At 50.6% G+C, this 14229-nt stretch overlaps 3 protein-coding genes and 1 non-coding gene across 4 annotated transcripts; 2 read left to right on the top strand and 2 right to left on the bottom strand.

Moving 5' to 3' along the window:
* Positions 1 to 619: 619 nt before the first annotated feature.
* On the top strand, positions 620 to 3570 carry BDP81DRAFT_501845 (uncharacterized protein; the record flags this gene model as incomplete). Its single annotated transcript, XM_060595544.1, has 6 exons — positions 620 to 1107; positions 1230 to 1241; positions 1381 to 1460; positions 1618 to 1656; positions 1820 to 1877; positions 1996 to 3570. The coding sequence occupies 6 exons, from the start codon at positions 620 to 622 to the stop codon at positions 3452 to 3454; spliced, it is 2136 nt and encodes a 711-aa protein (XP_060440241.1). The 3' UTR covers positions 3455 to 3570.
* Positions 3571 to 4969: 1399 nt separating this feature from the next.
* Positions 4970 to 9121, top strand: BDP81DRAFT_398758 (uncharacterized protein; the record flags this gene model as incomplete). The annotated part of the gene is made up of 3 exons (XM_060588500.1): positions 4970 to 5647; positions 7399 to 8104; positions 8163 to 9121. The coding sequence occupies 3 exons, from the start codon at positions 4970 to 4972 to the stop codon at positions 9119 to 9121; spliced, it is 2343 nt and encodes a 780-aa protein (XP_060440240.1).
* Positions 9122 to 9350: 229 nt separating this feature from the next.
* BDP81DRAFT_330604 (uncharacterized protein) lies at positions 9351 to 10447 on the bottom strand (the record flags this gene model as incomplete). The annotated part of the gene is made up of 3 exons (XM_060585416.1): positions 9351 to 9559; positions 9687 to 10136; positions 10201 to 10447. 3 exons carry the CDS (start codon positions 10445 to 10447, stop codon positions 9351 to 9353), a joined length of 906 nt encoding a protein of 301 aa, XP_060440239.1.
* Positions 10448 to 11072: 625 nt separating this feature from the next.
* On the bottom strand, positions 11073 to 11152 carry BDP81DRAFT_t306. The gene has a single exon. It is a non-coding gene; the product is annotated as a tRNA-Thr (tRNA).
* Positions 11153 to 14229: the final 3077 nt, after the last annotated feature.

Raw genomic sequence — 14229 nt, 5'->3', positions numbered from 1 at the left:
CGAGGCATCTCAAGCCTGGCGATAGCAGCGAAACTCAAGAGATACAGCACCGTCTATGTAAAAGAGCGATACATAGTAATGAGGCTGAGAACTCACGACACGATGGATATGAGAGCATGAGAATGACGTCGGTCGGAGCTCCTGCTCACCGGATGCCGTCTATTGAGCTTAGACAGGCAGCTCGGCGCCGAAATAATCACCCCGCATTTCCGTTGTTCAACACGGCTGGCCAACTTCATCAAGCCTCTAGTTCCATGATCCCAAACAGGCCTCTTACGCATCTTATTGTGTCTGCATTCTTGTATTATTGGCCCAGAGTGATTGTAGACGGTTTGGTGATGGGGTCTGCTTCTGGGTCTCAGACGGAGATAAAGCCAGACTTCAAAGGCATGGCAAGGGTTTTATTCACAGTTCGTGTGAACAGTACGCAGTATCTTCGACCTTTGTTTGAGGTCGACCACATTATCAATGTGTCATGTATCTACATGACTGTCCTGAGGTCGACTTCTATAGTCCTTCAGTTTGAGACCATATGCTTCAGCCTGTCTAGGGCTATATAAGGCCGAGTGCCCGAGTGTCTAAGCCTCAAGTCCATATCCCTCAGTGCATCTCATCCATCATGTCGCAATCAACACCAACTTACCAAAGCTGCCTCAAGAACTCCAAGGGTTCATCCTTCCGAGTCGAGAAGAAGCGCGTCCGCTTCAATGGCCTAGACCAAGTGCGCACCTTCCAGCGTCGCTCGGGTGAACTAACAACTCCTCCCAGAACCCCAAACGTATCCAAGACCGGCTGGGGCTTCGAGAATGATGACTACATCGTCAAATTGCATCTTGAGCAAGCCAAAATCCATAAGCGCTTGTCTAGACCCAAGGCTATCATGGATAGAGACTTTCTCGCCAGGTTGCTCACCCCCGGTACTGAGCTATGCCAACTGTTGCGGCAGACGCTCTACCAACGAAGGAAGAAGAAAAATGCTTACTTGTACAGACAGAAGAACCGACCTTCCCAGAAGCAGCAAGGTAGAGTACGAGGTAAATGCCGTGTCAAGAAGCTTCACTGGGAGTTTGCGCAGAGGGTCAAGAACCGTCTTCATCAAGGTAGTCAGTACATTGTTTCACTGCTTCAACGTGGCTGGAATCTCAACACCAGATACCGGCCTATGTGATGCAGCAAGTGAGGTTTGGAACGATCTGATTTGTCTTTAAATTGTTACTTAGGTTCTGTAGTCTGAAACAAATGTGAGTGCGTATTGAATGCTCACTCTAAGTAGCCTACCAAGATGAGATCTGACCAAGAAACCAGACGTGAATCGGGGTCATCTTTGGCTTCTGACTGATCTTTTGATTAATTTCATGTCGATTCAATGAAGTCTTATAGTAAGGCGGACGAGATGTCAGAATTTTCAAGAAGCATTGTGTCATATGAAACCATTCCGTTACGTCTACCATCCTCCACAGGTACGAAATTAATCAAGATTCGCCAGCCCTTTTAATGATAAGAAAACAGGGTGCTGTACCAAATGTCTACTGCAATGCACGCAGAAGTGAATTCTACCAAGCTAAAACAAGTTCAAATTCCTAACGGAATCTATTTCTACATTACATGAGAGACCAGCTCGTTCCTTCCTGCCCTCGGGGGATGAGCTTGAGGAAGGTGCGTATGTCGAGTTTCCAGTGGAGGAAGGCACCTCCCTCGCCCCTTCCGCCTATGGGCTGTTGCCAAGCCCCTTCCTTCATCCCCTTCTACTCAATTTTTAGAAGAGGAAAATTCTTTCTCGCACCATCATCATCATCTTTTTCCAATACTTCACTGACAGCTTCTCGCAGAGAAAACCATTCTCTCGCCGACATCGCATTGTCTCGCGAGTCGCAAAGGTCAGAGAACGCCAAGCGTCTTCCACCGCCCTCAGGTTACCTACTCTCGGTCAACTAAAGGTACTATAGTCAATACCCATGTTTTCCAGAAAGTGATCCAAGACTAACGAGCCTATAGCACCAAATCAGCCTTTCACCTTGTTCCTCCAAATCCTCCCTGCCGTGCGATCATCGCGTCCTGCCACTCGGCCATTATGGCGTCGATGTCGAGTCTTCCTCCCGAAATGCTGGGCGAAATTGCCGCATGCTTCCAGGATGACACCTCAATTGGCGCAAACAAAGACTGGATAGCCGACCAGAACACGCTCGCAATCCTATTCAGAGTATCAAAGTCATTTCAGTCAGCAGCCCAGCCTCTCCTACATCGAAAGATTTACCTCGCTGTCCGGGATCCAGTCGGCGTCAGCATTTTGTCCTTGATCAAAGTTCTGCACCATCGTGAGGACCTCCGCTCCAGAGTGGACCAAGTCCATATACACTTCGAAAAGGCCTATTCTTGCCGCCTAAAACGGACCATGAACGATATCCGCAACCTCGGCCATTTCGCTCGAACCATCGGCCTGCCAAGCCTCAGCACCGCACTGGAAGAATGTACAAACAGTTCTCGCTTGTACGATACGGTACTATCTTCGCTACTCTTCCATCAGCTTCAAGGCGTATCTCAAGTGATAATCTCTGGGACATATGGCCCAGACTTGGAAGACGGCTATGAAGAATTCGACCAGATGGACAATGCTTGGTCGGTCTTGCCAGCTCTTTTGGTCTCACCATCCGAGACACCGGAGGCTTTGCTTCAAAATTTGATTTTCCTTCGTTTGGACGCCCACATAAGTACGACTATGGATCTCTCACATTTCCACTTGCTCGCTTGTCTGGCACCCAACCTTGAGAATTTTGAAGGGTTCAGATTTGAAAGCGTCCCGGCAGAGGCATTCAACGCTTTCAAAAAGCTCAAGCACCTGACTCTTTGGGAAGCACCTCTCGTGGAGAATGTTTCTTCAAATCAGCAAGGGAATCTCGAGATTCCGCCTGGTCTTCATTCTTTTGACTACTGTGTGCGTTCTTCCTGGTTCTCGGATGAACTGAACATTTCCCCAATAAAGGTCCGACGGGCGCTAGCGCAACATTCAGATACTCTGATTTACATTTACGTTCGATTCCACCTGGAAAGTGGAATGGAGGAGGACGGATGGTTCGATACTTTCGGGATGTTCAAAAGACTTGAGTACCTTTCGGTGGATCCAGCGGACTTTGCCAGGAATGACCAGAACGGCTCAGGCCCAAATGCATTCATCAAAACACTCCCTCGATCGCTCCGAAGCCTAACTTTCCTGGACCATCATCACTCGAAACTTCAGGACATCGAATGGCTTGCCGACGCCGTTCAGAAAGGTGACTTTGAGAATCTCGAGAGCTTCACCATTCATGTCACAGACGAAGCGAAGGACTTCGTCTACACTGCCTTGGGAGAAATCTGGAATGGGATCGATAAGCCAGAGTTTGTGGAGGATGAAGCTTCGTTCTGTGTCAAAATAGTTTCCCCGAGTGATACGAGAGAATTATGGTGCTATTGGTGATGGACTTCACTGATTCAGTCTTTCGGTTGAACGGTTGGTGTCGCATCACTCTGTCATTTGTTCAGAACCGGGGGTGGGTGTCACACGGGCACAGAGGTACACGTGTCAGATGAGGAGCCTTACGCTTTGGAGAACGAACATGACACATTTATCAGCCGTTTTAACTGAATATTGAAGGTGATACCTTGACTGAATTGGCATCAAAGAATTCAATGTTGATGGCCAGGGTGACTGGAGAGCTCATCCATGTTGACGCCAGTTAACGTCCTCAAACAGGTGAGTTTTACTATCTAAGATATACGTGTTGGCTATCCGGTAGGCACCTAGTTATCGCAGGAATTCAACTAAAGGTTACTTTAGATATACCGGTCCTAAGTCTCCGACCTCTCCTGCGCTACGATAGACTGTCAATCACAAGTGCCCTGCCGTTAATTACGGCAGCGGAAGCGATCGCGACCGTCAAAGTAATCACGACCATAAGCAGCCGTAATCACTCAAGTGCCACCATTGGTTCAGGTGCGTCGTAATGTGATCACGTTGCTATTATTGGTAAGGCACGTATTTGAGCCGGGATCTCATCTACATCGGAAAGCTAGCAAGTACTTCCCGGGTAGTAGACCTCAAGTAGATACAAAAGGCAGTATGACAACCCGGGTTACATTGCAGTTAAAGTATGCCAGCCATTGCGGCTGTGTAGCGAGGCGGGTTACACAGGCGTGTTAGGGGCGTATTTATGCCAGACAGCGTGACATGATGTCACTAGAGAGTCTCGCTCAATCGATGATTCCAGCCAGGATAAAATGACACTTCTCTCCCGAGTTCCCTTGTGTCAAACCACCAGCTACTCTGGGCTGCGGGTTTCCTTGTTACTCACTGGCACATAACAAACAATATGGAGTGTAGACCAACTACTTCATCATGCGCAGACGAAGTGTCCGAAGTCAGCAGTATGAACTCATTCTCAATCCGTACATCTACTACATGTGTCCAACAACGGTCATCTGACGAGCACGATGAGCTACAGGCGCCAATGCTGGTCGACATGTGCCAAGCTACCGAGCCCCAAAAGACATTGGAATACGACGTACCGTCTTGGAAAGTCCTCCCTGCGGCATCATTGATCAACGAGACTGGCTCCCTGCTCAGCCAAGCGAATCAATGCCAAGAACGCAGCCGATGGCGAGCCTTAGGGACGTTTGGACTCTGTGTCCTCGGCATTGGAACTGTCTCCTTAATTGGAGCCGTTGGTTTCATGACCTTTTTCTGGCAAACTTCGATACAGGCCAAAGGAGGATTCGCTGTGCAAAGCACATTTTGGAGTCACATTGTTTTCGCCGACTGGGCGTCAAGGTCAATCACTCTGGCCGCTGCTGCGGTACGTATTTGTCTGGCGCTCCAAATGAGCGTATTCACCGCCATGGTCGCCTCGCTTATGATTGAGCGAACCGGAGTATCATTCGGCGCGGCTCCCTTTGTTTCCATGCTGAGAGCTATGTCAATTGGACCCCTTTCGACATGCCCTGGGGCGTTGGAACCTTGTATACCGTGGCCATCACAACTTCGGTCATTCTAACAACAGCATCTCAATTGGCCTCGACTTTCTTGCTTTCTGATTTCGCGGTAGTCAATGTTACTGCACCGCAAAAGACTGCCGATATGCTGTATGGCAACAGCTACGTCAAAACTCCTGTAATCATGCAGGGCACCAGCATCTGGAAGTCAAAGCCTTGGGTATATCCCAGGTTTGCGGAACTTCGGAGCCGACCTGGCCAGCAGTCCGACCATCACGAAGATACAGGTACTATACTACGAGCATTCATTCCTTTTACGAATGAGCCAAGCCGTATTCGTCTACGATCTTATGAAGGGCCTACTGCTGTTATAGACTCTAGAGTGGTCTGCGTGCAGCCCGTCATCAGCAACGTCACATTTTCTGCGGTTGCTTTTGACTACCTGAAGCACGAGCAGCTAGACACCTACAGAGAGGTCAATGTCTTTGGATACTTTAGCATACCAGAAGGTGATGAACAGCTGCCGATAGATCAAAACCTGCCGGCCGATGACCAGGACGACCTTCACCAGATAGGCGAGTTAAAGTGGTCATTCAACTGCGTTGTGCCCGCTGAAGACATTCACGGTTACTCGAAAGATGACCCCCTCGCTTCGCGAATTGAGAACTTTTCAATCTGCCTAGTGGGTAGGGAAAACAAAGGGGTTTGGTCTAGTATGAAGAACAGCACCATACCATTTCTTCCCTCTCCGATTTCGTCACCGATAGCGTCTACTGATATCTACACCTCGATTTTTCTTGTATTCAACGGCACTGGAACGATGAATAGTTGGCAACGGGGCCTCCGGAGTCAAGGCAGCTTGGACGACGGCGATAGTCGTTGGAAAGCCTCTGCTGAGAATTGGACACTGGCCACCGACGGAATGTGGGCCAGTACTGACAGACCACTGGGAAAACGCTATGATGAGAAAGTAGGCGTGTCGGTCAGCGCATGCTTTACAAATCTACAAGGCCATGTCCAAAATGTCAGCATGTCTAGTGCCTTCGACGGCCACGAACCGATTCTAGCGTGGGACAACCCGAATACCAATCACACGGCGAATGTCATTCGAAACCAGTATTCAAGCATCTGCAAAGAACTTGGACTTTCTGGAATGGGCCCGGACCCGCAACTTCTCGAAGTCATTCCAAAGGAAAGTTGGGAGAGCAAGGGCATAAGCCTACCGCTTGACATTGTCACCTCTCAACTTCCCTTCTTGACACGTAGCATTTACGACCCCTTGATCGACCCGTCGCCTTGTGGGATGCTGCGGACGGGAGGTTATTCCTCGCGTGCCGTCCATTATGCACATTCCGCGCTCTTTCAAGACGTTCTCAGAACGAGTTTGAGCGTACCGGAAGCATTACAGGCTATCTTCACGGTCACTCAGCAACTGTCTTACTACGATACCTTGCCTTACTTCCAGGACACTTGGCCAGCAAAGTGCGCCATGACAGAGGAAAAGCAAATCCCTGTACGGTGGGTAGGGTTTGGTATCGTCGTTACTATCGTCGTATTACACCTACTCCTCGTTGCAGCCGTATCCGTCTTATTCCTCAGGTTAACTACCTGCAGCAGCTTGGGGAATGTGTGGATGTCACTAAGCCAGATCGTGTCTTTGGAGAAGGAAGGTCTGGTTCAGGAGGCTACATCGAAAGATGACAAGGAAGTCGAAGAGATGAATTGGGAAGCAATATCTAAGGGCGATTCAGGATTGAGGCACAGAGTGAAGGTAACGAAGAACGGGCTAAACGGCCGCAATGAGTTGAGCTCATTTTGAACCACAGACGGCAATGGTAGACTTTCCCTTTGAATGGGTGGTTGATGTTACATATTGTAGTGTGTCTCGGGATCCAGAAGCAAGAAATTTAGCAGACATCAGTATGAATTTGAAACAACCGATAGACGAAGAAAGTGTACGTCCGCGCCTGAAAGGATCGCGGAATGCCTTACGAATGACGAACTGAGCAGAGGCTCTCATTGGTTTCGTCAGTAATCGACCCTCTGATCAAGTTACATTTTCTCCCTCTAATAGGTAAATCTCGTCTAAATTATCGGCGGCAGTGATTTGAATCGTGCAAAATATGAAGACTGGTGGCATCACGTATCGCCCCCCATCCCTCTAGTAGGCCTTAGCAAGTCTCCAAGTAAGTGGCTGATGGTGCGCTGGCCTTGGCGCACGCAGCGCTGAGTAGCTTGATTCAGATGCCACCCTAACGGCGGGTAGTTATGATTGTTCTCACTCTGGGGCAAAAGTTGTCCTATTGAGAGCTGGCTCTATTCTGGGTGGCTGCGTACGATGGGCTAGACCCTCAGCCCAACGTTGATCCCACCCGGGCGGGTCGTCGAAGGATCGCCAGGCTTCAAAATTAGGGGCTGACATGCAGTAAGTAGATTCACAGACCTTGGAAGCAAGGGTGTCTCTGCTCCGTGTCCTTCCAGGACTTCAGGTCTCTCAAGATTTACATCGCTTGCATCTTGTTTTATCTTCTTGCCGCGGTGGCGGCAGTTGTCTGGTCATATCAGGGACCCGCGGTTGACAGAGACTACTACTACATGCAACGCGTCTTCCGCACGCCGGACGCCTTGAAGGTCGACCAGCTCTACTCCGGTATCGCGCTTTCAGCACTACTTGCCCCGGCGGGAATGTTGGTCCAATGGATTATGCACGACTTCCGACACCTTCGACTCTTCGCTCTCACGGCGCAGCGGCCCGTTCTCCTGGCGGACTTGGACAAGATCGGAGACGACTCGAGTGCTTGGACGCTACGGATTCTGGGAAAATACTCGTGGCGGTACGCTGTCATGCAGGCGGCCCTCATCGTCATTCGCACTTCGATCGTTCCCGTCGGCACACTTATGCTCACCACCGGAGCGTTTTACGATAACATCACAAGTGTTGACGTTGTAGGAATGCCCATCCTCCCATCGGATGATTCCTCCGTTACAAGGTTGGCCAATGCGATGGGGTGGAACGGGCAGGGTACCTTCAAGCAGACTCTCGGTGACAACGATAACTTCCTCTCGCGAACCGTCTACACCTTTGTTGGAAACATTGTCAGCCAAAGTGCCCTCGTCGACGTCTTCTCAGGCGTCATTGGTCCCATCCCGACACACAGCCTTACCTTCAACATCAACATCAACCTACCACGGCCTAGTCTTGTACCACTGGGACGCCAACTGCGAAGCTGCTACCGAGATACCGTTCACCACCTCTCTCAACGGCGCGAACGCTTCCTTCACCTTCACCCTCCCCGATTCCAGCAACCAGACGATCGACGTTACCCCCAGGAAGCAGGAGTCGCAAAGCCTGCGCCTCTGGAACAGCGCAGCCAATACCTCCATCAACGAGGTCCCCATTGGCGGCACCACATACTTCATCTCCGCGGGCCCTTCTTCATCCCTCAAGGCCGAGACTCTCACCAACGATAGCAGCCTCACACAAACGGCCGAGGGCCACTGGATCTCCCGTAGCAAGTGCACACCCGAGTTCTCATGGGAAGTCGGTGCCTGCACGTACAACGGAACCTTGATGACGGACTGTGTGGGCAACCCGGGATCAAACACCACGGCCATCGATACAGCTGCACTAGACGTGCTGAAGGACTACATGACTGCCATCCCCTGGTGGATCTTCCGCGAGCAACTCCAAATCGTCGACAAAACGATTGATACCCTGTACGCGATACCCACCGCAGAAGACTGGGGCCACTTCTTCGGCAACATCGCACAGTCCATCGCCGCGATCTCGACGGCTGGGTACTTTGGCACCGCTATCGTGCCCGTGGTAGCGAGGGTTAAGGAGGACGTGTACATAAAGCGGACCGTGGTGCTGTGGATCGTACTGGCGATGCTAGGCGTCGTCTTCTCTGTCAGCTGTCTGGATATCTGGAGGAGCAAGTCGCGCGGTCTGCCGTTTAGAGCGGCGACGTTCTTGGCTATTGCGAATGCTGTCAGGGGGCCTTGGTGGGATCAGGAGTTGCATGGGAGCTGCGCTGCTGATGAGTTGACTATGCAGAAGAGGAGCTCGGCGTCGGTCATGTTTGGGGTCGATGCGAATAACTCGTACTCATCTTGGGTTGTTGCCAGCGGCGGTGCTACCGATTCAGCGGGATAGACCGCATTTCGGCATTGGGAGGCGCAAGGGACATGGTACATCATAGGCGATACCGGGGCGACATCTGATACTCAACTTGCTGTGAGGCATTGACATTGATATATGTTCTCGTCCTGTCTAGCTTCTTCATCCCACTCCGCCACGCGCGCCTAACTCCAGTCCTCACAATCCAAGCCTCCCAAAAATAACTCCTCTGAAAAACCATCCACAGCCGTTCCATGCATCAGGGTTACTTGCGAACTTCCCCCAGAGGAATGTCCATTCCGTGACGTCCGCTGTACTTGGAAACCTCGGCAGGGTTCCAGCCACCGCGCTGCAAGAGACCCTCGTCCTCCAGGCGGAATACTTCAACCTTGAGCGGACGACAGCACTTGATCATCTCCTCCTCGCTGTCCTCGCCGAAGCCCCAAAGCGAGAGGTCACCGCCAGGGCACGTGCCTATGATAACAGTCAGTCGTGTGTTCACAACCGCACCATGGCTCCATCAACCCGGACTACTGGAGTCCATGTCGTCGCAGCGCAGACAATAAGCTTGTCAGGAATTAGGATAAGGGGCGACACTCACTCAAAGCCATCAAAAGATCCTGCTCCGCCAAGAACTCGATGTGATCTCCAGGCTGCGCCGGGCAGGGGTTCATAAAGTACCGTCCCTGCTCATCCAATCCCGTCACTTGGAAAATGTTAATCACATCATGGACATCCTGCTCGATCAGCCCGTACGGCAACACGGCGCGCGTCAAGTTAGAATGGCATTGGAAGTTGTAGTTGCCGCCGCTGAGAACCGTGTTGATGTAGGGATCGCAGCGTGTGCCGAGGAGGTCGTGCACGCGTCCACCGTGCTCGTCTTCGCCATACCAGTCCAGAGAGTCCTTGATGATGGTGGCCAGGGGTCGCATGTAAGGCAAGTTGGACCAGAGCCGGTCGCCTGTCGAAACGTGGCTGGCGTGCAGTTGTTTCGTGCGACTCGCCCAGAAGCGTTCGCGGGGGTTGTGCGCATTCCAAATGTTCAAGTCACCTGCAGCCGGAATAAGCCTCTCTCTTTCGTCTTCTTTCAAGATAAGATGGGCTTCGTAACGTACCGACTTGAGGACCCTCTGGGGTGCTAATCCTCACGATTGATCCGGCGGGTGCTTTCCATGCTCTTCCGGACCGGATCGGCAGCGTGAACTCTTCGACCAACACTCTCTTCGCCTGTTGCGCTGATCCGTACAACTCCTTATCGACGGTGAGCACCGAGCCGGCGGTCGGGAGATAAGCCGGAACGGGCTTCGGGATCGGCTTCCGATCTTTGAGACGTTGCGCGGGATCCATGTCGGCGGCTGACATTGTGTAACTTCTGTCGGCGATTCAGTCGAGCAAGGGAAATAATGAAACTTGGCAGAGCAACACCTTGAGTAGAAGGAAACTTGAGACTAGCTAGCCTGTGCAATTCAGAAGGAAGTCGACTGAAGTTCTTGTATCATTCATGGTGCTTACGGCATCCCGATACCTTGAACCGGACGAACCCCGCTACTCTAGAGGACTTTGGGGACCAAAGATCCTTACGTAAAGCGAAACTTTGGAGGTGATTGAGGCAAGAGACTCCGACAATGAGTTGACGGCCAATGCCGGTCCTCCACACGTGCTGTCTCCACACCTCCAAGGTCGGAATCTGTCTGCGAAATGCGCTTGTTATCAAAGTTGTGTGAAGTATCAAAAAGGATATATCCTGTAAGAACAAGACTTGCGCCAGCTTGACTGGAATCACCGCTTTTTCAACTGGTGTTTTTCAAAATTCATTTATCCAAAGAAGAATTGCAGTTTACTATGGACGCGCATACCTAGACAGAGATAGATAGAATAGCATTGAGAAAGTGGAGCACAATCGCGAATTCATCCATCGCCTTGCATCGCTAATCAACGAGATCCAAAAACAAAAATCATGGCTGCCCTCGTTTTGTAAACTGCGAATTGCCTCGTGGCGGAATCGAACCGCCGATCTTCTCATGTCACCATTACTAGTGAGACGCTATACCACTTAGCCAACAAGGCTTGGTGTCTGCTAGGGAATGAGTAACTAAGGACCTTCCAAGTCAGTAAGGAGATGGCTCGGTGGGCCACGACTGACGACCGACACCAGAACGACGGCAGATGAGGCCAAGCGAAGTATCGTCAGCTTCAGGGGTTACAGTGGCTTGCTTTGGATTAACTGTTGTTGGAAATAAGGGGCAAGTGTTGGAGATATGATAGCCTTACATGGAGTTGAAACAAAACGAAGATTGGTTGCAAGACTCAAAGATTCGGATGGATCCTCGTGGCCAAGAGTCATAAAGTCGTATTCAATCCGAGCCTTGAATATTCTTGGTGATCAGGGACATCTTCAAATTGTGTCTGGAACGCATCATGTGGTCAGAAACTTTGAGAAATTCAAAGAATGTTAGAACGAAATGCTTCGTCACTTACTACCTATATATAAAAACAGTCATCAATTTGATATGATTCTTGAGCCTTGGATAGCACAACGCTCATGGAGATCATCATGAGAATACCAGAGAAACATTAAATGCTTACCACAGACATCTTCTCAATAAGGTATATGACATGATGCTAGATCTGACCCTAAGACTGATCCCACTACTTCGTTTGGAAACAGTCTGCAACTTGACCACGTAGGTATCAACATGACTTGTCGCGAGCAAGCATGCTCAGGGCTTTTCCAACGCTGCTTGCTTCCTATTACGTTAATTCATGTATATGTTGGAAGCCTGGACTTTACACAAAGCTCACGGATCAAGATTGTTCAGGAACTATGAGAATGAAAATTAAGGTGAGTCATGTGTCATCGCAGTCCTGATATTTTGAGTCGTCCCACTGTTCTTCAAATGATTGCATCAGAAAAGCCGCAGTCTCTGTGATCGAAACTTGTTACGATATTGGCGTGCTAAAGGCAGCTAGAAATCATTTTCATGGCTGCAGATGTACGCTTGAGAGGCTTCCCTCCTTTGACATCCTGCCCATGACACCTCCCTCCACTGGCTCAGGATTTAACAGAAGCGGAAAAGAATAAAAAGTGTGTACATCTCCATACTGAGAAGTCATGGCTGCGCCATACCGACGAGCATCAAGCTCAGGCTGCTGCCTCAACAGAGTTTACTCTCAATACAATGAAGCTTGTGTTGTCAGTCACGTTACCCCTCTCCGGAGTCCAGACCGCTCTTTTGCCTGGTTGCTCAAGAACATCGAATGGATAGACAGGCTCTTATCGACTGCATACGCCAACGACGCCTCCTGCCTCATCACCAAGTTCTCGAGAACTACTCTTGCTTGCCTGGAGTACTTACACGTCACCATGTGACACCTTGGGGTACAAGTATCGGACCAGGTGTGCTCGGCACCCGCGTTTATCTGGTACTACTTCGCCAACAAGCTATGTATCACGTGGAATGAGCTGGTACTGTGTCGTTCGATATTCGCTACATCCAAGAGATGAAAGGACAAAGGCTTTTCAGCGATATCACCCACCATCACAGCAACCTAGTCGCCCTCTACCAATGATGTTCTAGAACAGCCCAAACAGCTTCTTGCCAACAGCATCTTTCCAGAGTGAAAGGACCAAGCACGAAATTCAGCGTGGAGGTTCGTATCCAGGGTTAGATCCCACCAACCCACAAGTAGCCCAACCAGAAGCATCGCAAGTCTGGAGGCCTCGTACGAATCGGGGCATACAACATGCAGTAACCAGTACCTGCTGCAGGAAGTCGTGTGAATTGCAGGCCAGCCGACAGCGTCCAGACGCATCAGGCGCATGTGTATTACAGAAGCATGGGCTGGATCCGAGTCATTGAGTCAACATCCCAGCACCGGAATCATTACCCTTGAATACCTAATCGCACTCTAAGATACGCATTTCTTCGTTGATGTCCGTATTCGTCACATCTCATTCCCAGATCAATCCATCCTTTGGGCGAGGTATTCAACGAAGAACTTCTTCTTTCGGGCCGACTCTATAGTTCCCAAAAAGCCACGTCTTTCGGAAACTTTTGTTACGATGGAGCGAAAGAAATATCCCAAACCTCCTTCTTGGCTTTTTCACGGTCTGTTCGCACAACACGCCCAGCGGCTCAAATCTGCTGGCCGCGGGCAGTAATTTCAGTCAGCCTCGGAGGTGCCGTATTAGTGGCCTTCCAGAAAGAGATTGGACCATTGGGGTTACATTGTACGATGAACTGTTTTTCCCTAGTTGTTGTTTTGCGCCCGACGCCCAGGACCCCTCAAGCAAGGGTCACCATGTCTTCATACACGAGCCTGCACGGCAAGTCCAGCCAAGGCGCAGCAGCACCATAGCCGTTAGTCACACTAGGCATCCAACGTCGCAGCGGCAACTAAGGACATTTGTTGCGACTAAGGACATGAAGGAACATGTGGAAAGTGAGGGGAAAAAAAAGAAGAAAAAAAAAGAGGTGTCTACGGACTGGAGACAAGACACGCGTCGCACGATGATTGTGACTGGTTCATACCTCGTGGGTTTTGCGTACGATCTGTGTTGCGCGTCAGAGTGTTTCTGCCAGGGCAGAGAATCACCATGTGCGTGACGCGGAACGGACGAGCGTACAGTATTTCGTTGGTGTTGGGTGTTTAGTAATGCCTCAACTCCTGAAGCTTTCTGCGGGTTCCTCCTCGGTTGATCACGTATTCTCGTAAGGCAGAGGATCGACCGGGTTACACGGGGGCTGGAGACAGCAACGGTAACGGGCCAACGGTCAAACCGCGAGATCCCCGGAGGCGGAGTCAGCGTGCCCAAGCGGGAAGGGATGTGGTGTGGTGGCGGTGGTCCAGAACGGCGCAAGCAACAACACGAATGCGCAACAGCAGCGAAGGGAAAACGAGAAAACATCCTTTGAAGATGCGCAGGAACGTCTCGTCGGGTTCGCGTGGGGGTGGGACGGTTCTTGTTCGCGTTGCGCTGCTTGGAAAGTTGGTTTAGCATGAGCGAGGGCACGTAAGCTCGTGTGGACTCGTCAATGGGAAATCAAAACCGCGGGTTGCGAGACAAAAGAGGACCCTGAAAGGTGTCACATTGACACGGACAAGTTCATCTTCCCGTCTGGCAAACACATGCCAAAATAGCT

This window comes from Colletotrichum phormii (assembly GCF_030913505.1).
Source record: "Colletotrichum phormii strain CBS 102054 chromosome Unknown BDP81scaffold_25, whole genome shotgun sequence".
Classification (NCBI taxonomy): domain Eukaryota; kingdom Fungi; phylum Ascomycota; class Sordariomycetes; order Glomerellales; family Glomerellaceae; genus Colletotrichum; species Colletotrichum phormii.
The sequence above is the reverse complement of the archived record's forward strand: the minus strand, read 5'-3'. Positions and strand labels throughout refer to the sequence as shown.